Source organism: Rhinichthys klamathensis, unplaced genomic scaffold, assembly GCF_029890125.1.
Source record: "Rhinichthys klamathensis goyatoka isolate OS25496 unplaced genomic scaffold, OSU_Roscu_1.1 h1tg000068l_1, whole genome shotgun sequence".
Classification (NCBI taxonomy): domain Eukaryota; kingdom Metazoa; phylum Chordata; class Actinopteri; order Cypriniformes; family Leuciscidae; genus Rhinichthys; species Rhinichthys klamathensis.
This window is the reverse complement of record NW_026606611.1, coordinates 1,353,170-1,381,145: the sequence shown is the minus strand read 5'-3', so window position 1 is coordinate 1,381,145 and position 27,976 is coordinate 1,353,170. Positions and strand designations below refer to the sequence as shown.

Below are 27,976 nucleotides of genomic sequence, written 5' to 3'. Positions count from 1 at the left end.
AAGCATACAGCCTAAACTGGTTCTTGATCCTTTGGTAAACCTATGAACTATTTAAGAACCATTCAGTAGCCTAATTGGATCTTAAAAGGATCGTTTTAAAAGCTTTATTTTTAATAGCGCACATTTGTCTACCTCACTTTTTTAATCGCCGCAACATTTCACTATTGCTGAAAGAATCACTTGCAAACTTAAATGCTTGCAGCGCAGGCTGAATTTGTGTAGCCTATAGGAGCACCGACCCAGCTCTCCAGAAGGCTGGTCAGGGATTTTGCGTGGATGCGCCTGAGAATGCCGAGCCAATCACTGCGAGGCAGATGCATGTAAAATTCGCCGCTGAGTTTGAGGACTGGATTGAGCACATTGTGCTGTGGGACAGCAGGAATCAAGCATCTGGGGTCGCGCTCACATATAATAAACTGATGCGCACTAATGCGCACACTGGCTCATCTGACGCGCGCCTTTGGTTACGCGTCTATCATGGTGGTTCTCGCTTAAAACGAGGATTATTTTAGAAAGACTCCGATCGTGAGTATAACGGACATCTACTGCTAGTGCATTTGACAGTTTGTAATTTTTGCCTCGTTTGTTGTATGAAATCATTGGTCTGCTCTTCGGACACCTCTTACGCATTAGAAAGCTTGTGATATCGCACAAGTTTGTAGTTGGAATTGATTTTCGGACACGTCGTTTTGGAGATTTCTATCAGTCGGACGGTGGTCCTTTTGTATGGATGTAGTGGGTCGGACTGAGTCGGACCGATCCGGGGGTTCCAGACGCGCTTCCCCGAGATTCCCCAGCAGCATCACCGTCCAGCAGCAGGCGACATGATCCTTCTGGGAATACTTCTAAATCTGTTCGTCATTAAGGGTAAGACTCTTAGAAACAGCCTCCATTACTTATTTTGACACATCAGGGTCACACTTATATGACTACGTGTATGCAGTATATTTACATAAAGTATTTACATTACATATTTACATAAGTACCGAGTTAATGAACAACGTGCATGTCATTATTTTGTAGAGCGGCCGTCAAATACACTTTGTTAGAATAACTGTGATAAATTATATTTACATATAACGTAAAGTGATAGATACATAGATAGATAGATGATAGAGTAGGTTTTTTATGAATGTCTCTTTTTTTTAAGAAGGCAGACTAAATGGGACTGTTACTATAATAAAACCTTGGTGTTGTAAATTTACTAAGAAAAAAGATAGATAGGTGGATATGTGTACTTTATTGATCCTGCGTGTGGGGAAATTGAGGATCATTGACAGCCAGACACAGACTGTACAAAGCATACTACAATTCTTATATATATAAAAAAAAGATTTACAGAGCACACCATATATTACAGAACAACAGACCACATTAGAAGAATACGCATTATAGATATGACAAAAGTGTGTCTTACACCACAAATTCTACCAGTGGGACACACTATGCTGTGGATCATTGCATGTATATTGGACAGAGATTCACATTGTGCATGCATTATATTGTTCATGCAACATAGCTTTGCATCAAGAACATTTGTAAAAGCCAGAACAGCAGTGATTCAATTACAATTGCATGGAACTTATTGCACAGGTGTGTTTTAGGGTGACCGCTGTGCCATGTGCTTGTGCTGAAACAATAGAAAGGGCTTGATTTTCTAGAGTGCTGTGCGCTGAGCAGAGCAGATGTGTCTGTCACTCCCTACACATATCTGTGTACTGCTTATTGTGTTTAACAAACACCATACACTCTTAAGAATATCCCAAATATAAACATATCTCTATGTGTGGCTTGTAACAATAGCAGAACCCTTTATGTTGTAAAACCAACATAAAGAGCTTAACTTTTAATATCATTTACTGGTAGATGTATACAAATATGAAATGGCGTTTAAGAAACACTCTTATTATAATGTATCATAGGCACTTCGGTAATAATTTAACAATTTATCATATAATATCATGCTTTTTTTTCTTTGTTTTGGACAATCATTTCATTCACAAATAGAGTGTTTAATAGCCAAACAGAGCAGTGAGATTTTTATTTCAGTCAATTAGATGTACTTTAGCAGCCTTGTGTTTATTTTCTTCACACCTTTCAATCACACCAGCATAATAGTTTTAATATCTCAAACATTTCAGGAGCTCGATAATCTGTACAAAACAGGACTAAAAATCGAATTCTGTCAATAAATCTGAGACATCTGTCACAGTCAATATTATCCTAATTATGTGATGGCAAGAACACACACACACACACACACACACACACACACACACACACACACACACACACATTACAAACAGAGACAGATTAGGCTGGTAAAGGGCAGCTCCATGGAGTTCCCGTAGCACAGCAACCAACATTTGAGGGATCTGACTTTCTTTCCCCACCTGGGACGACACGGCGCAATATTGCAATTGTCTAGTGCAAGTGCTTTGTAGCCCAAGTGGCATTCATCATCATGAGTGGTGTTTGTCGCACCCTGGTGCCATGAGAACACGCTGTAATGCGCGCGCTGATCGACAGGTTTATTTATTAGCTGTGTTAATGATTGCAGATTTGATGTGCTCGCTCGTGCTGTGTGTATCCCTGGGGGTCGGGTCGTATATCAGCCGCACCAAATGCAAAGGGACCCCCTGATGGAGATCAAGTGGCAAAAAGACTTAATTTCCACAGTGTATTTGCATAAAGACTTGGCTGCTTGAATATGTTTTTAAGAGGCGACCTGAGGTGGAAAAATGTGTGCAAACATACAAAATCTCAGATGGACCCGTAGTTCTCGGAAGCAGAAGTCGTCATTATCGGGCGAATTGAAAATACAGCATTTTTGAGTTCTTTTGCTCCAATAGCAAAAAAAAATCTCCAGAGCTTGATTATGGTGGTCAGAACACTCTTTATTGGCATCTAAAGTTCCATCAAGAACCTTTGACATCAATGGAACCTTTCAATTCCACAGAAGGTTCTTTAAAGTGCAAAAAGATTCTTTCATTTTTTTAAATGGTTCTTTTAAGAACCACTCAGTAAAAGGTTCTTTGGGGAACCAGAAATGGTTCTTCTAGGGCAGGGGTAGGCAAGTTCGGTCCTAGAGAGCCGCTGTCCTGCAGAGTTTGGCTCCAACACTGAAAAAAACCTCTCCTGCCTATAGCCTTAGTAATCCTGAAGACATTGATTAGCTTGTTCAGGTGTGTTTGATTAAGGTTGGAACTAAATTCTGCAAGACAGCGGCTCTCTAGGACCGAACTTGCCTACCCCTGTTCTAGGGCATCAATGTGAAAACACCTCTTTTGGAACTTTTGAGAAAAAATGTCAAATTGGATATCACTCCTTCATCCGTTGCATTAGAATTTAATGCCAAGGTAATAAAACAGTCTTATAAATGTACCTTTTTTTGAAAATAAAAATATAAAAAGCTTTACAATGTTAATAACCGCGGAAACACGTCATCCACATTGAATAGGGTGCACTGAAGGCCTTTCGGCAGAAACGCGCATGTGCCAGTGCGTGCCAGCCGTGTGCCCAGGTGTGTTTGGGAAAAGGTACGCATGCGCAACTCTGGACTTTGGCAGCTTCGACTCATTTGCCAGCGACAGCTGCTGACAGGTCTGGGAAAAACATGCCTGGCATAATGCTTTCGTCTCATACTTGCTTTTACCCAAATTAGTTTTTTTTGTTGTTGTGAAAAGCACAAGCTGCACAAGTTAAGAAATGTTTTGGGATGCTTAATACACACAAGTGAACAGGGCTTTGTCAGCGCATATACTAATTGCATGGAGAAAAATATGCCATAATGCACTCAGATGTATCCCAGCCAAGGACATACCCAGGGACAGTCTAATTACACTGCCATTTTGAGCAAATCAAAGAGGAATCGTAAGAACACTGGTTAAATAAACCACACGGGGCCGGTTAACAAAAAGGTAATCTTCCCTACGGGCATGTTTTCTTCACATATGAGGGGACTTTTAGGGTCTTTTCAGGGTCGCGTGTGTGTTTTGTTGATAACCAGGATTTGGAAAGGCAAACACAGTGACGGCAGATGGTGTTGGACTCTCTCGCCTCGACTGTAAGATTCAAGCCAAGCGACAGAATCAGAGAGAGCGCGCGTGTGTATGTGTGTGTGTGTGTGCGTGAGCTCCACTCGCACACGGCTTTTATGATGATGTTGTAGCCAATTTTCATTAAAGGAGCTGAGCGCTGTGATTTAGCATCGAGGACCGTCTCAGCATCACGTCCCTGCAGTGAACTCCTTCCTCCCGGGGCTCTCGGATTGTCTTCCGTTTCTCCTCAGTGTCAATCAGACGGGCCCATCCGACCCGGTTCTTTAAATACCACCGTCATGCTTTGATGTGACGTGTCACCAATAGTGAATAGATACGGAGCTCTGACCCACATTTGACAAAACCCTCAATGCAGCAAATAACAGAGCGTGCTGAGAGTCTATATAGCAAATACCAGCGTATTCACTGTCAGAAAAATACTTAAATATAGCATTAATGGCTTCTTTTTATTCCTTTGCATGTCATTCTTGAGATGCGAGTGCTGAAACGCACTCATTCACTGTTTTAAATGGGTTCAAGGGTTTTGTTTGTGTATGGTTTTGTTGAGTAAATTGTCTAGATTGTTGGTTTGGGCCCTGAGATGTGGCATGCTGTAATTTAGCTGATGGATTCGTCAGTTTTGTGTGGTTTGACAGAACAGACGTTTTCTTGATATGTATCTTGATATAGTGGTGCTGGGTTTACCACAGAGGTTCAGACCACTGTACGCATTGATTAGTTAATCACGTTAGACTTGCGTGTATCGACAGCTGGAGCCGGTTTGCTGTCGCCGACCATAAATACGGTCACACAAGGATAGATTTACAGTATGAGCTCAGACTGTCTTTCTCTATTTCACTCACCTCTTTATTTCTTCCACTCCCCTGTACAGCTGAGCTTCACTGCAGAAACTGCGTCTGTCGTTCCCTCTCAGTGTGTGCAGGAGACTTAAAGCCTCAAGGTGTGTGTGTGCGTCACTGTCACTTGTTAAATGTGATTTTAGTGCGCGTACACACACACACAGATATCTCGTAATACCCGGCCAGCATGTGTTTGATTGCCATCAGCCTCCATACTGAGACGGTTTCCTATTGTGTGAGGCGTCTGCTGTCTGTCATTCTGTTTACTTTCTTTCTTTCTGTTTCTTTCTTGCTCATCACTCACTTTTCGACGACTCTGTGCACTCTTCGTTCTCTGAATCGCTCATTGTTTCTAAAAAGGAAAAGACACAAAAATGTGATTTTAGATATTTTTATGTACTGATTTGATAATAGTGAATAAAAATGTATTATGCTATAATTTGGATTTTATACAATAAAAGTTTTAATCAAATTAATTACACGATTGTTTGCATTCATTTAATGAATTCTTAAGACAAGTAAAAAATGGAATAGACAGAAAGTCAATATATTGTTTGCTATATTTTCATATCATTGATCATGATATGTCTCTCACTGGTCTACAGTCAACAACAATACATTTAGCAGACTTAGGGGCATTTCACCAAGGATGCTTTTTAGATTTTTTTTAATTGTTTGCATATGCTGTTGCATTGTGTCTCGCTGTTTTTCAGCATCTAATGCCATGAGCATGTCTTGAAAACGTTGCATTCTATTCTATTCCTTTGTAGTTCCATATGGTACAGAAATTCTCTATTATGATTCATTTTATTATTATAATTAAATCACAAAAATAAATACATATTTATTAATAGTGTATTATTTATTAATTCAAACATAGATAAATTATTTAATATTATTACATCTAAAATTAACCACAAAAAAATAATAAAGTCCCCATGATATCAAACTTGAACTTTTTTGGATAAACCTTACGGTTATCTATAAGCTAGTTTGCATTTAGAAGATATAAGTATTTAAAACTCTCTTTTTAAAAATCTCTTCCACCAATATGGATCAATGATTTTGATGACATCACATTACGTCCCGCCCCCTGCATTATAATATAGGGGCTGAAGCTGCGGCTAAAATCGGTCACTTGTTCACAGAATTACTCTTTTCTACATGGTGAATGGTACATATTGCACTATGGAAGGATTCAGACAGTGTATTATGCTTCAATTGGGGGGAATGAAGTCTGGTTTCACGTCACGCGAACTGCCGCCCGCAGTGCGCACTGTCTGCTAATGCTGGGTACACACCAAAAGATAATCGGGCTGATTTTGGGCCGATTTTCCCCCTTCCGACAATCCTAGCTATGTCCTGATTATCTTGATGGTTCTACAGATTATCTTATCAGATTTTCCCTTGGTGTGAGGTGTGTTAAGAGTGTCCGAACCTGCTCGGAAGAACGTCGGAGCCGCCCCGATCGCGAATCGTAAATATTCAACATGTTGAATATTTACGATCAGAAATCCTGATGTGTGGGGGGAACCCCGATGACAAACGTGCGCACGCTCTGGAGATTATCACGTGAAACGAAACAATATCCAATCAGAAAGCGAGATGATGGAAGACGGAAGCATAACAAACGCAGTCATGGCGTTGCAAAAAGTTAAATTGATGTGGACAGCAGAGATGGAGGATCAGCTTGTTGATTTGTGGCAACAGCACGAATGTTTTTCTGTGAAAATCATTCCAAACACCATCATCGCAATTTCTTCCTGCATATCGTCCGCCAAGCTTATTCTGAAGTCTCGCGAGATTTTGTGAGATTTCCTTTGTTCACAGTCGAGACTCTGGTTGAAAATCTGTTCGTGTGTGGTGTGCTGTCTTTGTCACATCATGGCACACCACACACTATAGGAGCAAAACGCTTAAATCTAGGATTTTTTGTCCTCATGTTTGTGGTCTATCACATTTTGAAAATCTTATAAGATGTAAAAAATCTTTTGGTGTGTACCCAGCATCAGGTCCAGAGACACGATAGCACAGAGCGGATCATATGCACAAGTCGGCGCAGACCATAAAACGTATCGGACCCATTTGAATTCCACAGAATGTTATATTTTAAAACAACACATCCTAAGCATGATTACATTCACTGCTTTGCTTTAGTAACAGTTTAATATTAAATCTAAAGGGGGAATCTATTAGGCTGTCAAATGCGGCTTTACCCATCTCAACAGCTCTGGCAGAGCTGTGATATAAACAAAACGCTATTGGCTATTTAAAAAAAATGGGGAGGAGCTAGTCGATTTGTCCCACCCTGTCTTCCTGTTTCAGATTGCGTCAACACATTGAATAACACTTTACGTTTCAAGGCACTTCAGTGGGCCTTTTTTTAGTCACTGAGAATTTGTACATTGTCATTTTCATGATGTTAAAATACTTTCTCGAATCCAATCTTAATAGGCAGTGTAAAGACATTCAGTGGTTGACTGAAAACTGTAACAACACAGCAGCACTGACTCAACCAATGGTGTGAGTTTAGGGCGTGGCTATCCGAGGGCAGATGGGAAACCTGTTTGAAAACATTTCTGCTTTGTGCCACTAGAGGTGCAGCAATGACACACTTCATCTTGATAATGGCCGTCTTTGAAACTCTCACTGTACAACGTCGTAGACCAACGTTTAGGAGCCACGGCCACAGAAATCGACACGATTGGTACTCTTTCGTCTGGGACAGCCCAAAATCGTGCAATGTGTACCGGCCATAAGAAGAAAAAAAGAAACAGTGGCAGAACAAGCACCTGTCTTTACAGTCAGACTTGCATATAACATCTCAATATTGAACCGTTTACCATATATGTGAAAGATCAAAGTGTGTTTACTTGTCTGTTTAACTTGGGCCGCCGCAGTAGATGGTCTTTCATGCATGGATCATCGCTCCATGAGCTGTGGAAGGAGGTGCTATTTTGTGGTAGTGCAGTCCTAAACCATGACCAACGTTTAGTCTGCCGGCCACAGCCGTGGGTTCTCAATCACCACATGCTTTAAAATGAGGCCTAGTGCAATTACAGTCCCTGCCGCTGCGAAGGAAAACAGACACAAAGAGGGATGGGGGTCAGGGGGGAGAAATACAAGGAAAAGAAACATATGTCTCATGCTTCTACAGGAGTGCAAGGCTTTTTCTGTTGCTATTTAATGAAAAACAGCAAACGAAGCCATGAAATTACACAGCCCTGTCACAGTTCTCCCTCAGGTCACACCGAGACCCCGGCTGATGGCGAGGGTCTCTAGAGTTGACGTCTGTCAGGATCGAGCTTGAGAACGGACACAAAGCACAAAGTGTCTGTTGTCAAGGACTCCGGTTGAAACTCTTGATGTATGGAGTTGGTGAATGAAGATTTTCTGCTCGTTTAAGTTATCTGTCCTCCTGCAATTGCGAGCCGGCAAATTCCCTTTCAGAGAAGAGGTCTCTTTTAAAGGGGACCTATTATGCGAAATTCACTTTTGTATGGTGTTTGGACATAAATGTGTGTTGGCAGTGTGTGTACACAACCACCCTACAGTGATAAAAATCCACTCACTCCTTTTTTTAAAAATCCCCATAAATCATAAGCAGTGTCTCCCAACGACCTGTTTTCAGAATGCGGCTTTAGTGACGTCACTAAAGCCACAGGCCCCGCCCACGAGTGTTGACAGACATTGCCGTTTTAACTTATGCTGCGTTCCAGGCAGGTTTTTGAGCACGTAAATCACGACTTCAAACCATGACTCACGAGTTTGTAGCATTCCAGGCCAGTCATGCCAAACTACCTGAGCGCAATATACATACTTATTTTTTCAGACACATAACATTGTAATACATAATCCTGTGTGTATATACGTACTTATTGTTTCAGACACATAACATTGTAATACATAATCTTGTGTGTATTATATCATTATTAGTATATTATTATTAATTTGACTGCAACGTTATATTGTCCTAAAGTGTATTCTCACTGTGTACCGCCTGCAGAAACCATAGACAGTAAAAGAAATGGACAGAGCGATCTCATTGGAACTCAGTTGAGACAGTTGAAGGCCACTTTTAGCGATTTTTGAGAACTTCCGTTCCTGACGCGCAGACTCAGACCGACTCAAACTAAGCTTGATGACGTGAGCAACCTGTCTGACAGACGTTAATCTTCTAGTAGCTGTGCGTGAAAACTGCCAACGTTAATCTTGCAGAGACGGGGAACTTGAGCAAAGAGTGCTTTATCGTGAGTGAGCAGGAGTAAGTATTCCGTTGCTTTTATGGACTCATTATCTATGGGCTTCTCCCTTGACGGGACGTCCCACCGATTGCCTGCGAGCTTCTCCTCCTGTCTGTACGGTAACTTCTGTACAGCGCGACAGAGAGTCGAGTGGTTATGACGCAATCGTTAGCCTATTTTTACTAAATCTGTTTCTACGGGGCCATAGTGTAACATAGAAGGTAATGGAGCCCTTTATACATTGTCGTGTTTCTTTAGAAATAAATAATGGACAAATGGAGTCTTTAAACGCCTCAGATGTAAAGTTATTCGCTGTCAAAGTGACGCAAAAATGAATGGGAGTCAATGGAAATGCTAACGCAAGTGAAGTTCTGCTACAACATGGCGGCACCCGGCCGGCTTCAACTTCCGGTCGATGGATTACCCCCTTGGCAGAAACACTGCATCCGTAGGGGCTACCATTGTTGTTTTGTATGGTTTTGCGGGCTATGTGACGTCAGAACTCGTAACTGGGAGTACATCGATCTAGTACGAGTTCACGGGTTTGACTGCCGTTCCAGTGTACTTTCACGGGTATAAGGTTGGAAAAACACGGGTTACAGGTTGCCTGGAACGCAGCATTAGACCCGCCCTGATCGAGTTCACAGCAAGTTGTACACATCCGCCATTGCTGCACTAATGAGAATGTCTCCCAAGCATTGAAGGTGTTGTGGCTGGATGTATTCATTCACATAGCTCTCTCTATTTACTCCTGAAATCTGAGCCACCCGCTGAAGACGAGGTGGGTTCATTTTGTCTTTGAAAAATGCTCCCTCAACTCTATCGAAATTTGTACTTATACTGTGTTTACTCAGCTCTTACAGTGATTTTCTGGAGTAAAACTGACGCTTCATCTTTTGTGTGACATACAATAAACTTTATTAAACCCATCAGTATATTTTGTGTCATCATTCAGACATGGTCCTACAGCAGGCTTGTATTAATAGTGGCTACAATCAATGACACATAGGTTATATAACCGTAATTAAACTAAACTATACCTGTTCCAAATCCATACAGCATATATTCTCTGACTATGTAGGCATTATTGTCCGAGTCGAAATGAACACGTTACTGTGAGTTTCTGTTTTGATATTATCATCTTTCCACTGAACGCGAGCTGGTTAGGCTCCGCCCCCTGTGCTGTGAACCCGCAGCTCATTAGCATTTAAAGGAGACACATTAAAACGGTGCGTTTTTCTCAGCCCCAAAAAGTGACAATTTAAACATGCTGTAAAAAAATTATCTGTGGGTTATTTTGAGCTAAAACTTCACATACACACTCTGGGGACATCAGAGACTTATTTTACATCTTGTGAAAAGGGGCATAATAGGTCCCCTTTAAATTATTTGACACATTATTAAATCAGCCCTTGGGTGCAAGTTAAGGGACTTTGATCTCCATTTTTACATGGTCACTGACTGTCAGAATGTTTTCTGTGCGTCTAGAATGCAGATATTAAAACTGATGTATTATAGAGAAAATCCAGAAACTGTAATGTGTCATTTCCAGACACACACAGAATCAAAATTCCACAGAATTGGAACGCCACTCATTCACAAAGTCCTACATATTCCCTGCCCCTATTCGTTTATTAAATATTTTGGCCAATATGACTGTTTTTATTAACCAATAGGACTGTAGTGGTTCCATTTCAATCAGCCAACAGCCAACATTCAAAGTTCGACTTGCCAAACTTTACTTTTCTAGTTAAAAGTTACAGTTAAACCTCTTTGAATTTCTACTTCCTCACATTCAAATTCAGACTGCAATTCCACATTCTCTTGGCTCAAATTCAATTCAAATTCAGAAACAGATTCTCTATTCAGTTCGGAATGTTGCATCTCAGCTGTTTGTAAGACTTTTTATGATGTTTAAATACATTTTTTGAAACTTCATGTACAAAATGTGAAAAAGCCTGTATGAAAACACAAAAATGTGGCATTACATCTGGGCCTGCTCACAACTGTTGTCTGCAAAATCAATTAGCTCATTGGTAAAGCATATTGTTAATAAATACTTGCTTAATTGACTTAACCCACTATCCTCCAGGGTCTGTTCCCTCTGTGGTGCCGGTGTTCCCGGGGACTGCGGACTGCATCGAGGCTGTACAGGAATGTGTGTTAGACCCGGAGTGTAAGCGACCGTTCCGGCACCTGGAGTACTGTGTGGACGAGGAGGCGGTGGCTCCCCTGGGTCTGGAGGCACGGCAGGCCTGCGTCGATGCCCAGAACAACCTCATGAACTATCAGCCCCTGCAAGAATGCAAGTGTCAGCGAGGGGCTCGCATGGAACAACAGTGCCTGAGCGTTTACTGGACCATCCGTTTTCCACAGGGTAAGCGTGTCAGAGAGAGTGTTTCGTATGGTGACTTGCAGGGCCGTCGCTAGTGGGGTGAAAGGTGGTGACAATTATAGGGGCCCCCGCTGCCCAGGGGGCCCCACAAAATCCAGCAGTTATACTATTTAGGCCCCTGTAGTATGAATAATTCTAATATTTATATTAGTTGTATGCCTGAGATTTAAATGAAAACCGCAAAAATGTGCAATTTGGGCAAATATTTTTCCAAATATCTGCTTCTCTTACCTCCATAAAAATGGTTTAGTCCGACCAAAAGTATTTATTAATTATTCAGTCAGAGTCAGTGACAAACATCAGATGGACCCAATAAAATTGTAAGTCCCGCCCCAGCTCGTGAACAGAACCAATCAGAGTTGAGGCGGCAGCCTGAAGTTAACGATGAACTTGGTGGAAGAGCAGGAGACTGACTGACTGAAAAATGTCGGGGAAAAGAAAACATAAATCAGGGAACCAGAAATGCCAGGAAAAGATGGAGAGGGAGGCAAGGAGAGTGGTTGTATCCCAGTCGATCAAGACGTTCTTAAAGACCGGTTATATATTGTTATTTCGCTGGGAATTAGAAAACTTCCATCTACAGTCTGCCGTGTACAGTCATTTTTTATTATCCACAATCGACCTAATGATTACGTGGTCTAAATTCCTGTCTTTTTACACTATTGAAAATAGAGTTTAAAAAAAATGACACGAGTCACGACGCATTGCATTATGCATCTGACCTGCCGGCTGATGATATTTAAAACATCGAGAAAACACGAATACAACACACTGCACTTGGATGAATAAATGTATTCGCTTTATTTAATAATATTACCAGTTCCATATTATCTTTATTAAAAAATAAGACAATGAATGGTTTTATTTTTTTAATTAGACTGCATTCTTGTCAATTTCTAAATGTTTACTTTTTGATTTATGAATTATAACAGACTGATGGGGGATTTTTTTTATTTTTTTTTTTATTGGTTTTATTATTATTTAACAATTTCTTGCTTTTTGTTAGTTGTAATTTTTATATAAACATTTAACTTTTAAAATAAAGGTTTTACAACAACATCACCATCTTCTGTTATGTGGGCCTCCATGTTCATCTATTGTACAGTATATGATATTGGTGGAGAGTGGTGGGGGCCCACATTAATATTTTTTCAGGGGGCCCCGAATCCTCTAGCTACGGCCCTGCTGACTTGTCAACCACTTGGATTTTCCCTTTATTTTTTTCTCATTAAAAAATACGGTTAATTTGGAAAAAATATTTTCTTCCAGGGACCCCAGGGGACTGCAAAGGTGGTTCTAGGGGTCTGTGGAAAGAAAAACAAACAGTTTTATACCAATATTTCCTGTGAAAACAGCTATAAAAACAAATTTGAATAATCAATCATTATTTTGAGTTCATATTTTCTAGAAGTATTTTGTCAAGTAAAAATATCAAGCAGCATAACTGTTTCCAACACTGATAATAATAATAATAAATGTTTCTTGAGCATCCAACCAGCATATTAGAATGATTTCTGAAGGATCATGTGACATTAAAGAGTGAAGTAATGATGCTGAAAATTCAGCTTTGATCACAGGAATAAATTACATATTAAAATATAGTCAAAAACATTTAAAACCCCACAATTTTGAATGGCAGTGTAAATATATATAAGCATGTACTGATTATTGCATTTCACTCATATGAAGTTAAATGCATTGCTAATGCAGTTTCATGTTTTTTTTTTTTTAAGACTTCCAAGAATATTCTCTGACCGAACTGCTCATGTCCAGCAATTCCCAAACCAGTGAATGTCATGATGAAAGGAGCAGGTTTAAAGAAAGCGAATAAGAAAGTATAAGAGGGAGTAGGTAGCTCCAGAAAAAAAATCATGCATACAAAATTTAGTTAATCAATTTCAAAATGACTGCCTTTGTTCTGCCGGTCATAAACAGTGAACTCATAGATCTCACCGAATGCCGTTTGTTATGTTCTTTCAGGACATGCCAAAATGCTTTAATGAGAGTGTTGAGTGAGGATTTAGATTTAGGCAGTAATAGCATTTAATGACTGCACAGTAATGTATATGAAATGGCAAGGAGGCATAAAACCCAGTCAGACACTAAACAAACGACTGGCTCACTGACAGTGGTATCGTGATTAATTTCGCTGTTCCCTCATCTGTTCATTACGCTCGGCGGGACAGACGCATATACGCAGGAACCGGAATTTGCTTCGTTCCGTCGAGGGTGTCTGGTTCCGTCTCATGTGTTTGCTCATGAGCAAAAGAGATTACGGCATGCTGGTGAATGACGTCCGGGGGATCGTCAAGGCACGGCTGCAAAATTAATTGATTCCGAGTCCATATTCCCACCCAATATGGCTTATTAATATTAAATCTTCTGAAACAGGAAGATGGGTTCCCACAGCGACTCATCAAGAGTTGTTGTAAATGCTGACTAATCCCAGGCTTCTCCAGCAGCGGAGTGTAGCGCAGGGGCCGTAGGGGCCAGAAGGGCCCGAGCTGATCGGCAGACTCCGAAATAAGTGCTTTTAAAACACATCAACTGGAAATGTCAAGTGTTCTCCTGCAAATGAAAACCGTCTGCGGCAGAATACGCAAGGCATGTAATTGTGAATGTAGCACACTTGATGTAGCTCCTCCATAGATTGAAATGTGGAGTGTGTGTCAGCGCGAACAAGATGACAGGAGGGATTCTGCCAGTTTGCATTTGTTTGAAGAGTCTAAATGTGTGTGAGGGGGAAGGTTTTGATAACCAAAATTTCAGAAAATGTCCCCAAAAGAATATCACAACATGACAAAACTCTCCTTCTGGGGATGTCAACACAAAAATAAAAGGCTTGTGAAATGTCAAAGTGTGTTTTTTGGGGGGGTTAGGCTAAGTGTTAAGTAATTATAACAAGACTTTATGGAAGAAAATATTAGTGGTGCTCGCTGACAAATTTCCCAGTGTTTGCTAATTCATTGCTAAGGCATTTTAAGTTGTTAGCATTCAAGAGGTTACTAAGGTGTTGTGGGTGGTTACTAGGGTGTTGCTAGGCAGTTTTCTTAAGTCTCTGATAGATTTTAGGTTTATTTATATACTGTAGTGCATTTCATACACAGCGGTAATTCATGCAAGTGCTTTACATAGACACATAAAACTAAGTTTAAAACCATTTAAAAATAAATACATTTAAAGTCTCAGCAATGGTAAAATACTCAGCAACGGCGTTGACTTATGAATTTTCACATGGTTTGACTTTAAGCATATTAAAAACTCCACATATAAACAACATTAAAAGTAATAAATAAAATATTTATTTAAAATAAATAAATAAATACAAATTTAATTCAAAATGAAAATAAATAAAAAGGAAAGAAAAAATAATGAAAAAGAAAACTATAAATTAAAATTAAAGTAAATAATAAAATATAATTAAAATAAATAAAAGCAAAAATGTAATAAAATTTAAATTAAATTAAAATAAAAATAGTAAAAAAGAAATACATTAAAATATATAAAAAGGAAATAAAAATGTAGCACAAATAGGACAAGGTGCCAAACATGCCAAAGTTTAATACTTCTATTCTTTTCATCCTTATATATTATTTTATAAACATTAGATATGAACAGAAAGTCCCCACAAGATCAAATATACAGTACAGGCCTGTGTGTGTGTGTGTGTGTTTCATACTCACTCATCTTGGCATGCGGCGTCCCCAGGGTTGTGTGATACAAATAGACTCATCGCTATTTTATCTTGTGTCTCGATCCAGACCCCTAAATCTGTGCACTGTCAGTTCAACAAATGCATATATCACAAACACTGGCCTCTTTTATTGAAATCCTTTAGAACTACAGTATGTGAATCATAATCAAGGAAAATATTATATAATCTCTAATTTGATTATATGCGGTGCAGTTAATTAGGTGTAATAAGGCGTCGTGCTTAATTAGCCTCAAACAATCTGATGTCTTTTGGTTGTGTGTGTGTATGCATTGCAGGTTATGATGACATTGAGACGTCCCCATATGAAGACATTGAACTGGAACTTGTGAGGAATACTGAAACATCAAAACTAGCCTCAATAGTTTCAGGTACTGCAGACACATCAGTGATACGACCAAATACAATGTTTTCCTCCACAGCTGAATGCACTGTGATGATGGACGGAGTGTATCGCTGTATGTTGGCATGTAATAGCGTTTTCCTAGTTGTCTTGCTGTTGAATTTGTGTGTGCAATTTAAAAGGCTTTATACAGACCCCAAAAAGTATTTGGACACTTCATTGAAAGTCTCTTTTCCTCTTTCTTAGTGTCGTCCCTTCCTCTGACGGATCAGAACCAGTGTCTGAAAGCAGCTCAGGACTGTGGGTTGTACGAGAAGTGTGGTTCCCTGCGCTCTGAGTATGCGTTAGCTTGCACTAAGATCATACCTGGCACCAACCACTGTAACCGGCACAAATGCCACCGGGCCCTGCGGAGGTTCCTGGAGCGTGTTCCAGAGGAGTACAGCTTTGGTGTCTTATTTTGCCCCTGTTCGGATACTCTATGCGGGGAGAGGAGGAGAAAAACCATCGTGCCCTCCTGTTCCTACGAGGAGCGAGACGGACAGCCCAACTGCCTTAATCTGGAGGGCTACTGCTTCAAAGACAACCTGTGCAGGTGAGATACGTGTCTGTTAGCAGTCGTGCACGGTACAAATATCAGATTTGGATCTTTTCAATGAATCCGGTTATTTGGACGAATTATTCATTCACAAACCGAACTCATTTAGATCAAGTCAACAACCCATTGAACCAAACCAAATCTTGTTCTGACATGTGAGAAATCTTTAATAGCAGAAATGTTACAAATAAAACATATCTGAAATATGTCTACTGCCTCTTCTGAGAAAATGCCCTACACTTCCGTTCAAGTGTTTAAAGGTCAGTACGATTTTTTCCCGAAAAAAATTCATTCTTATTTATCAAGGATGCTTTAAATTGACAGTAACGACATTTAAAAAACAAACATTGCTAGTTGAAATAAATGCTGTTCTTTTGAAATTTCTATTCATCAAGGAATCCTGAAAGAAAATGTACAGTAGCCTATAACAGTTTTCAGCGAAATATTAAGCAGCACAAATGTTTTTAACATTGATTATAGAAAATCTATTAAAAATATATGAAAAAAGCTATTTTAAATTGTCAAACACACAGAGTTGATTTTAATAAACAACATTTTATTGAAAAATGCAAAAATGTTTTCAGCCAAGATATGTACATTAATTTTAGTGTTTTTTATTATTTATTTGAAAATGCTAATTATATTTAAGTTCTAAGGATACTTTTACGCGACATCAATGTTCTAAAAATGGAAAAGTTTTTACATTGCATTTTTTCGCATACAGACGACAACAGTGTCAAAATGATCAGTAGTTGTCGATGTCACTTTGTAAAGAAACACTACATGCCTATTATAGACTGAACATGTAATACGCATGGGCATGATGTCACCGTTTTCACAAATTCACGTTTCTGTAGTTGGGAGACGATAACTGTAACTATTTCATTTTTAACTAAAAACGGAAACTTTTTATGCATTTTGGGCGTTCATTTACACAACAACAGTGTTTTAGGGGCCTGAAAACGCAAACTTTTGAAAACTACAAAAACGTGAATTTGTGCATCAACGGTGACATCATGTGCATCCATATTACGTGTTCAGTCTATAGGCATGTAGTGTTTCTTTACATCGCCAACTACTGGCCTGGCAGCAGAATACAGCGTTTTTAGTAGTTTTCGCGAATCCGTGTGAACGGGAATCGTTTTGACAACATTGTCTTCTGTACCTGAAAAATGCAAAGGAAAAACCTTTTCCGTTTTTTGTACATCGTTGTCGTGTAAATGTACCCAGAGTCATGGCTGTAACAAAGTGTGGTGGGACACGTAAGATAACAACAAACACCCTTATTTAAAAAAAGTTAAAAACGGCTACACAGGGCTTTCTTTGAATGTTTTAGAGCATGTAACATGCCACGACAGAATGTCAGAGACCAAATGATGATGTAAAGATCTGCTGAATCAGTTATTTGAAAAAAAAAAACAATTTGAAAGAACCAATTTGTGTAACCGATTCTGACATACCACACTGTCATCAGATGTTCTAACCCTCATTCAAACTAGACAAACCTCAGCTTTGATAACAGCACAGCATGATAATATCCACCTTTCTTCTTGAAGTACAAGACCTCCCTTTTATCTTCTTCTAGAAACAGATGTCTCTGGCAGTTATGCTTATCTAAGCATCATTAATAGCACAGAACATGCTGAGCTGGATGGAAGAAAGGACAACAGGTCGCATACTATACGTTTAGACACGTCTACTGTGCATTTAAACAAGGATAAAAATGAGAAATGTTTGGAAAATGCAGACACTAACCTTCAACATGGACACATTTTAGTTAGCGTGGGTCGTTTTCTCAAAGGAGGCAGTCCTTTAAAAAATATTACGAAATAGCATTAGATATCTAAAAAAATCGAATCACTCATTAAATTACTGAATCTCAATTTATTTCTAAAGCAGTGCTGTTATTGTTAACTAAAACTACTATTCAAATTTTTTTTTTCATTAATCGATTAAATAAGGTATGAATATTACATGAAAAATGTATACTTAATAAACGTAACTGAAAAATTAGAAATTATACTTTGGCAAAAACTGAAATAAAATGTTTAATTTCTAGTACTAAAATGACTAAAACTGAAATAAAAAAAATGAAGCTAAATAGAAATAATAAAAAACATTAACTAAAAATGTCAAATGAACAAAAACTGACTAAAACCTAAACTAAATTATTTCAAAATAGTAATAAATGCTATAATAGTATAAAAATAACAATATAAAAATTAAAGCTAATTCAAAATATTAATAAATACTATAATAGTATATAAATATCAATAAACAAACACTGTTCTAGTAACACTGTTCCACAGTAACACCAACATTTCAGAGGCAGGCAGCGTAAAAATATCCACAATGGCTCAAGACCGAGCAGAAGCCACTGTGAACCAGTCGCATTAGGTAAAAAACCAAGCGTGCATTTGGTAAATAATAAACCTAATATACCTCACCCACATAACGTGTTTGTCAGTAAACCAGTTACAACTATAGGGTGAACATTACATTACCTAATTAATATTCACAAACAACACTGATAATGTGCCCCCCTCACTTTTCAAATCATTCCTACACTCCTGACAAAAACTGAACACACTACACAGAACAAAATCACATGGTATAAAAAAAAAAAATCTGATTTGAGCATCTGATCATGCATTCTGTGTATATATTTCCTCTGTCAGAATTTGAAATACATTTTAGTCTGTATTCAAATTTGTCTGGTCCATCAGGTCAAGACTGGCTGATTTCCAGCAGAACTGTCAGCCGTCTTCTGTCTCTCCCTCCGGCTGTCTCCGGGAAAGTGGAGCCGTGTGCCTCAAGGCCTACGCTGGGCTCATCGGTGAGAAACCACCTCGGACGACCTTGAAAAAAATGGACGCTTAATGAGGAGTACAAAACGCACAAATCGATACGTCACTGCGCAGTCTGTACTTAAATAATATTACATTTTTAATGACGAGCACTTCTGCGTCCTGATGGAGTGAGTTCACTCACCGAAACAAGAATTGGTAACGGGAACGATTGGTCAGTGGAGTTTGGGTTCAACTTCATGTCGTGGGTTTACTTTAGCCCAGTGTGGCACTTATGTTGAATTAGCAGGACAACCTGAAGCAACATAATTAAAGTGGAGGGGGGTGGATAGACTACACTTCGTGGAGATTTTCCCAGATGGGCTTCGGGCTAATTGGCATGGGATCTTTTCCTCTGGCTGGCTCTCATCCCCTCTTTCTCTCTCCCTCCCTCCACAGGTACCATAATGACACCAAACTACGTGAGTAACAGCAGTACAGAGGTGTCGCAGTGGTGTAATTGCGAAGGCAGCGGGAACCAGTGGCAGGACTGCCTGCGTATCCTGCACATGTTCACCAGCAACACCTGCCTGCGTGAGTATCCCAGAATATCATTAACAGATCATCCTAATGTCAGAGAAAAGGAGTGTAAATATGGCACTGCTCTGACAGTTTTTTTCTGTGATGACATATTTCCTATTGAAACAGGAAGTTGGTGCGGGTTCTTTTTTTAAATAGCCAATTGCCTTTAGTTTAAGTTACGGCTTGACACAAATCTACCATCATCTTCTCCTGCAAAAAAACTCCCAGTAATGTCATAAATCTTTTTTTTCCTTCTTTTTTTAAAGAAATTAATACTTTTATTCAGCAAGGATGCATTAAATTTGTTGGAATGGAAAAACTGTTATTTTAAATTGTAATTATTAAATTGTAAATTCACAGTATTGATGTTTTTACTGTATTTTAGCTCAAATAATTGCAGACTTGGTGAGCATAAGAGACTTCATAAAAAAAAAAAAAAAAAAAATACCGACACCAAACTTTTGAACGGTAGTGTATGCCTACTCTAAAGTTTCAGAAGTGATCTTAACAATGTCTTAAACTGTGCTCAAAAGACTGCAATCAAGATTTTAATACGAACTCAAGCATATCTCATCAAATTCTTCTGAGACAAAATATCTCAACTATGCTATCCACAATAATTTTTATATGCCTAGAGATAATCATTACTATTTTTGGTCAATTTTTGAACATGGATATGGACTAAATGTATATTCTGTCAACTTTTTGTAGTACACTAGAATACAGAAATCTTCAAACAGATATGAAGTAAAAGTCACAAAAATTGAAATGGTTTTAAAATCTTTTATATTTTAGATCAGTATCTGTATTCATATACTTATAATTATTCTAATTAGCATGTAAAACTGTAAAAAAACAACAACAGTCTTAAACTCACCCGATCTCTTTACCGGACAGGTAATGCCATTGATAACATGGGAAGCTCCACCCCTCGTCCAGTAGAGGGAACGCCCCTCCCTCCACCTCGCCCTTCCCCCCAGGTCCAGCGTGATGAGATGAACATCAACCTTCTGCCTGAACCCAATGCAGTGAGTAGTGAACACATTTCCTAACACAGAACCACCATAAAACTATCAATCTCCTCCAGCTCCAATGCCAACTCAAAATAATTTACATATAGAAGAACCATTTATAAAGCTCCGCCGATGTGTACGAGTTCTTTGTAAGCACAATAAACCTGATTCTTAATTCTGGTTGTGGTCATAGCCTCTATTTAACAACCGAATGACCCACGAGTTTGTCCTTGTGTTTGATTTTGGCCCTTTGATACATCAGATTTACAAAACTACTTACTCCACAAGCCGAACAAACCCGCAGTCCTGCTGCTTTGAGCATACTGATGGATCAGAGAACTGAAGTAAACGTTTATACGCGGCTGATCGTGTCACTGCAGAAAACACACGGTCACACGCCGTCGCCCCAGCAGCCGCTACAGTAAGCACAAAAAGGCTTGTTCAGAATTCCCACCTTCTGCATTTAATGTGGCTTAGTTCCCACGTGCGTAATGGATGCTCCCAACATGCTCCTTGTTAATTTACTGTATTGATTCAACTGTGGTGCATATATTTCAGAACAAGAGTAATGAATGCGTGTTTTTGTTGTTCTGTCTCTTTAGCGCCTTTGAAAGAAACCTATTTCTTTAACCAAATCAATAGGGTCACGATGCTTTGACCTAAAGGTCCGACCTCTAACCCACTACGCACATGACCTTGTTAAGATGTCCTATTTGGTCTTTATCATACTTTAAAATGGTCATTTCACGGATATGTTCACTTGATGTCATGGTTTTCAGGCATGCACAAAGATGATAAACAAATGGCACATGTATCTAAAGAGATCACTGTGGGGTCGAATCAAACTGCCTGAACTGCCACCTTCAATTCAATCAGAAATAATCACACAACCCACAGGCTCTCAAGAACACAATCATGGAAAGGAATTAAATCTATATCGATTTGCTCTTCCCTTTAGTCAGATTACATTGTGCTTTGGAATGAGGGTGTCAGCTTTATTTTTCTTTCATTATGGCCAACCGCCAAACTTTAAATGACTCAATGAGACTTAGTAGGCAGCGTTACTGGATCAGATCTTTAATTTGTCTTGTGGTTACCTTGGTTTTATGCTGTATCTGAAACTGACTATACACTTTGCATCAATTTCTCTGAACATTTATCAGTAAGCAGTGAAAAGTTATTAGCATTAGTGTAACTCAATGGTTCTCAACCAAGCCCCTCCCCAACAATGCACATTTCGCATCACTCTTTTGTCTGACACAACCCATTTCAGGTCTTGGAGACTCTACTAATGAGCTGATGACCTGAATCAGATGTGTTTGATTAAGGAGACATGCAAAATGTGTGGTGATGAGGGGCTCCAGGAACATTGAGAACCACTGGTGTAACCTCTACGGCCCTAAAGTCCCCAGTCTCTAGCGTCAGTTGCTAGTGCGCCTCTTGAGATCAGGGAAGTGAGCTTTATCTGCACAGCTCTCACTAGCTGGCCTCCGTTACACTCATCCCCCTAAACCTCACTCCCCCATCTGGGTCACGGCACCAATGCAACGCTCCGGTCCTACTCACCCTACTCCGAGCGGGACTCGATATGCGAATATTATGTGAACATGAACGTAAACAAACGGGAACAATGCTCAGATAGGCCAGTGCTGCATCGTCACGAAAGTTTAAGCCTTGCCAATTTAAATATTCAAGCGCAAGAAGACGCGAAAGGGAAATCAATTAATTACTTGCGCATAGAATCCCTTTCACATCTTCTTGCACTTGAACGGGCAGTTTGACAATTTTGTTTGAACATGTCTGTCTTGGCAAGTATCCTCAAACACAGTCAGTTATGTCTTAAGTGAACGTAAACAGTTGAGAAAGAAAATGCATGTGTAACAGTATATTGGATCCATTCATCAGGTCTTAAAGTGACAACAGCCTAATAAACCTGCTGCTGTTTGTGTTTTTAAATGCGAATATGATCCCCAAGTAATCCATGTAACACTGTAAGATCTCAGCTGTCATTAATGACAGACTGTACGACATACAAGACGCGTTAAAAACACAAGAACTCGTCCGGAGTTTTACATCATCAATCAATGACCCGTTCGGTGACGGTGAGCTGCATTACACGCGGGATTGAAATGGTGACTAAAAAGAAATCTCTAACGGTTATTTTGGTCACAGCTTGTTTTGAAAACAAAGACAATTTGACACACTGCAGGACTGTGAGTCAAATCTTTTGACACTGCCAGAATTTCGTCTGAGGTGAAATTTGATCGCAACGGTTATTTATCAGCTGTCGGTGAACATGTCAAACTAACGATCAAAGACTTCAGATTTTAGCCTAGGATCAGAGGAATCTTTTAGGATTTGCAAAATGTGTCTCAGATGGCCAAATTGTGGCCAAAATCGTACAGTGTGAGTCCGGTTTAAATCAAACAAAAGACAAAGAAAATCACTCACTGCTCTTGACTGAATAACTTTTGTAACTTTAATAATGATTAATCACTGTTTCAATGCTGGTAAAAAATATTTATGGCTGGTAGATTTTAGAAGTCACCGGCCATTGGCAGTTGTGGCAAAAAGTTAGTTTTAGGCCCTGTAAATAAATAAATTAAATCTTGAGTGCAATTAAATAAAAATGAATAAATAAATAAATAAAGTGGCTGGTGAAATCTTCTAAAAAAATTAAAATAACAAAATTAATTAATCAAAATAATTTTATATTTTTGTTATTTTGTTTGCTACTTCAAAAAAAAAAAAAAAAAAGCATCTACCAGGAGAGGCGAACTGTTAACACTAACTACCCAAAACGTGACCCCATTGACAAGCTATTAGAATTTGCATAATATCTGTGCCAAAGTCATTTCTTGATAGACAAATAAGCTACTAGAGCTTCAGGGAGTAACACCATCCGAATAAATCATCTTGTACACTACAGATTTTTTTGTAATGAATATTTCTTGCAAAAATCATTTTGTTGGCTACTTTTTAATGGTCGTCAATAAAGAAGCTTGCTTTTTGACAGCATAATGGTGTAGTACTAAAGCGAATCGGCTAAATCCTGCCCCCCCTGGCTGTGTTATTAGCATTAGCAGTAGCATAATATCCAGCAAAAGTAATTTCTTGATAGCCGCGGAGCTCCAGGGAATGACACAGTCGTGATAGCAACACTTACTTGACTATATATTGTAAAATGGATTGTACATTCGCTGCCCACATAGAAGAAAAGGAAATAATCCCTTGGCATCCATAGGCATACAGACTTTATCAAGAAATGCTGCTCTGATCTGTGTGTCTTTGTGTTCCCATGTCCTCGCTTTGGACTGCGTTCACATCCTCTGTTCTCAGAACACACAGACCACAGCATTCAGCTTAGAGATAATCTGGGCCCACAGACAAAAAGGATTCAATTCAGTTTCTGCTGTCATTTATTTCTTTCCTAGACTCACTCTCTCACTTGTGTTCTCCAGCAAATCTCTCCTCTCCAAATGTTCCCGTCTTTCCTGATCTGTCTCTCTTGATGTGCTTCTCACTTTCTCGGCCTGTCTCTCTCTCTGAACGGATTAACTAAAGGTGTTTGCAAGCACGGTGCATCAGTCAAACTTCATTAATATTAATGTATTCGTACCCATCTGTCTGTCTCTCTCGCTAACTCTTTTTCTCTTTCTCCTTCTTTTATCGTTCGTTCCTATAATCCCTCTCCCTCACGATCTCTCCGTCCCTCTCCGACAAACACTCACCATAGTACTGCTCCTACTTTTCTAAAAATGTATTTCTCAGTTGATTAATTTATTTCTTATATGATTCATCATAACTTTGCCTCAGATATTTCTCATAAAGCTATATATTATAAACTATAACTATAATTACACACACAGAGACACATATACACACGCATATATATATATATATATATATATATATATATATATATATATAGTCATGTGAGCTGGAATTTATTTTATTATTATTAATATTATAACTTATATTTTTTTATATTATATTTTATATATACACTCACCGGCCACTTTATTAGGTACACCTGTCCAACTGCTCGTTAACACTTAATTTCTAAGCAGCCAATCACATGGCGGCAACTCAGTGCATTGAGGCATGTAGACATGGTCAAGACAATCTCCTGCAGTTCAAACCGAGCATCAGTATGGGGAAGAAAGTTGATTTGAGTGACTTTGAACGTGGCATGATTGTTGGTGCCAGAAGGGCTGGTCTGAGTATTTCAGAAACTGCTAATCTACTGGGATTTTCACGCACAACCATCTCTAGGGTTTACAGAGAATGGTCCGAAAAAGAAAAACAATCCAGTGAGCGGCAGTTCTGTGGGCGGAAATGCCTTGTTGATGCCAGAGGTCAGAGGAGAATGGCCAGACTGGTTCGAGCTGATAGAAGGGCAACAGTGACTGAAATAACCACTCGTTACAACCGAGGTATGCAGCAAAGCATTTGTGAAGCCACAACACGCACAACCTTGAGGCGGATGGGCTACAACAGCAGAAGACTCCACCGGGTACCACTCATCTCCACTACAAATAGGAAAAAGAGGCTACAATTTGCAAGAGCTCACCAAAATTGAACAGTTGAAGACTGGAAAAATGTTGCCTGGTCTGATGAGTCTCGATTTCTGTTGAGACATTCAGATGTTAGAGTCAGAATTTGGCGTAAACAGAATGAGAACATGGAACCATCATGCCTTGTTACCACTGTGCAGGCTGGTGGTGGTGGTGTAATGGTGTGGGGGATGTTTTCCTGGCACACTTTAGGCCCCTTAGTGCCAATTGGGCATCGTTTAAATGCCACGGCCTACCTGAGCATTGTTTCTGACCATGTCCATCCCTTTATGGCCACCATGTACCCATCCTCTGATGGCTACTTCCACCATGTCACAAAGCTCTAATCATTTCAAATTGGTTTCTTGAACATGACAATGAGTTCACTGTACTAAAATGGCCTCCACAGTCACCAGATCTCAACCCAATAGAGCATCTTTGGGATGTGGTGGAACGGGAGATTCGCATCATGGATGTGCAGCCGACAAATCTGCGGCAACTGTGTGATGCCATCATGTCAATATGGACCAAACTCCCTGAGGAATGCTTCCAGCACCTTGTTGAATCTATGCCACGAAGAATTGAGGCAGTTCTGAAGGCAAAAGGGGGTCCAACCCGTTACTAGCATGGGGTACCTAATAAAGTGGCCGGTGAGTGTATATATATATAGTCATGTGAGCTGGAATTTATTTGATGTATATTCTTTCCATTTTGTTATTGCAGTGAACACTTGGCAAGTTGTTTACTTTGTATTAAAGGAAAAGTGATTAAAAAACACTTTACCAAACACTCTAACTGCAATTAGTCGGACAGCAAATAGACCCTCCTTCAAACTCATGCCATACACTGCAACAGTCGGGTTCTGGAAGTAAAAATCCCATTCATTTTCTCCATAGGGGAATTGATATTGAACAATAAAATCTAAGCCTTTAAAGACAGACCTGCAACGAGCTACGAGGTTGTTAATCAATGGTATATGATTTTGTTTAAGATATCGACCATCATTATATATAAAAGACATTACCCATGATTCTGAAGAGAAATCTCCACCAATCAGAGAACTGCTACAAGCAAATTGCTCCAAAAGAACACTTTAGTACCCGCCCACTTCCATGAAGCACTGTGACTGACCTGGAGTCAGTTTCCATATGCTCTCAAACTACTTAAAACATATATATATATTAAGTATCTTTGCCTTTTTGTTTAATTTTCAAATACTTTTTTGCTTCAAATCAAAGTTTGTAATTTTGTGATTTACCTCAAAGCTGATTGATTTGGTCAATGGCTTATAAAAAAATCCCTATGGGAAAAGATAAATACTCCCAGAACCAAGGCCGCTGAAAAAGTGGAAAGGCACTATTGCACTCTATTGATTGAAATTGTTGCAACAACCCTTGTGCTGTGTTGAAGGTCTTTTACCTAATTTGGTGTTCCCGGGTCAAAAATGACCAGCCTTTTGAATCGCTTGTAAATCTTTCATTATGCTATATTATCACCAAATGAATTCAATCTTTTTGTCAACTTGTTTTCTTTCAATTAGCACAGGCTGTGTATTTCTTTTTGATCATAGGCCACATTGATCTGAGCTTATGCACCTCAGTGTTTTTAGTGAAAAAGTTCACTCGTGCTTATTTACCTCAAAAAAATAGTGCATAAGTGAAGATTAACGGCCCTGATATACTCATGGCGAAGTTCTTTTTCGTTCTTCGCTTAGGGGTGAAATAAAATTTGAAATACGTGGTTAGCGTACATCCGACGACGTCCACACTGCAGAGAGCAGCGTTTAGATGAATAAGTTAATATGTGCTGTGTGCTTTCCCCTCAATAACACAATAAACATGCAACAAAAATTAGGAAATCAGCATGCATTTTTTAAATAAAGCTTAAGAAAAGCATCCGATCATAGGAACATGGATATGTTTGCATGAGCTCTGCAATTCGGTACTCTAGTAAAGTTATGTCACCTGCATATAGCACTTTATACAATATATTGCTTTAAAGCAGCTCTCCAGTGTGTTAATGTTTTCACTTGCGGACGTCTGACCTCGACGGACTCAACAGGAGAAATGAATCGGAAAAGATTTTCCACGTGAAAGAAGGCGGAGCCTCCGCACACACCTACCTGTTACGCAACCGCCACTTACCAATGGTAGTACAAAGGTGTTTACCAGCCGGAGCGAACTTTTACGGAAAGTGGCAAGCTGTTTCGAACTCCCAAAACGAACTCCAAACGAAGTTCGTTTTGGTTTGATTTTGTTCGAAATGACGTCACATCAGTTCGTTTTTCGATTTTGTTTCCGCTTGAAGTAGGCTATATCGGAGCCTTGATGAGGCCTATGATCAAAAGTTCCAAAATGAAATACAAAACCTGTCCTAAATGAAAGAAAACAAGTTGATAAAAAGATTAAATCCAATATTTGGCAACAACATAGCATAATGAGAGATTTATAAGCACATTTTTGTAGGCCGGTCTTTTTTTGACCGGGAACACTACCCATGTAACAAGGTGGAAAAACCCCAAAAAATTATCCACGGTTTTTGAGAGACATTTCTCTCTGTTTCCAAAAGGTGGTAGAAAGCGAAGAAGAAGAAGATGAGGAGGAGGAGGAAGAGGAAGAAGACCAAACCGGAGGAGGGTTCAACGTCATCCCTCCGTTCTCGGACAAGGCGACAGTCACTAACCTGGGCTCTGAGGCCGGGAGAGTCCACAGCTTGGCCACCACCCTCTCCGTCCCTCACTTCCTACTCACGGTTCAGCTGCTGATTGCCCTTTTCTGGGGGTAAAACCCTCACTCACACACACACACACACACACTCACTCTCTCTTACACAACACACGCCAACACA

At 39.4% G+C, this 27,976-nt stretch overlaps 1 protein-coding gene and 1 long non-coding RNA gene across 2 annotated transcripts in view; both read left to right on the top strand.

Annotated features, from left to right (window-relative positions):
* The window catches only part of LOC130084773 (uncharacterized), a 143,165-nt gene that overhangs the window by 108,921 nt on the left and 6,268 nt on the right, over positions 1–27,976 (top strand). The gene's annotated exons all lie outside the window — the stretch shown is intronic.
* Positions 354–27,913, top strand: gfra3 (GDNF family receptor alpha 3). Its single transcript, XM_056250217.1, has 8 exons — positions 354–867; positions 11,237–11,521; positions 15,530–15,622; positions 15,841–16,189; positions 18,919–19,028; positions 19,438–19,572; positions 20,458–20,588; positions 27,698–27,913. The coding sequence occupies exons 1-8, from the start codon at positions 825–827 to the stop codon at positions 27,911–27,913; spliced, it is 1,362 nt and encodes a 453-aa protein (XP_056106192.1). The 5' UTR covers positions 354–824.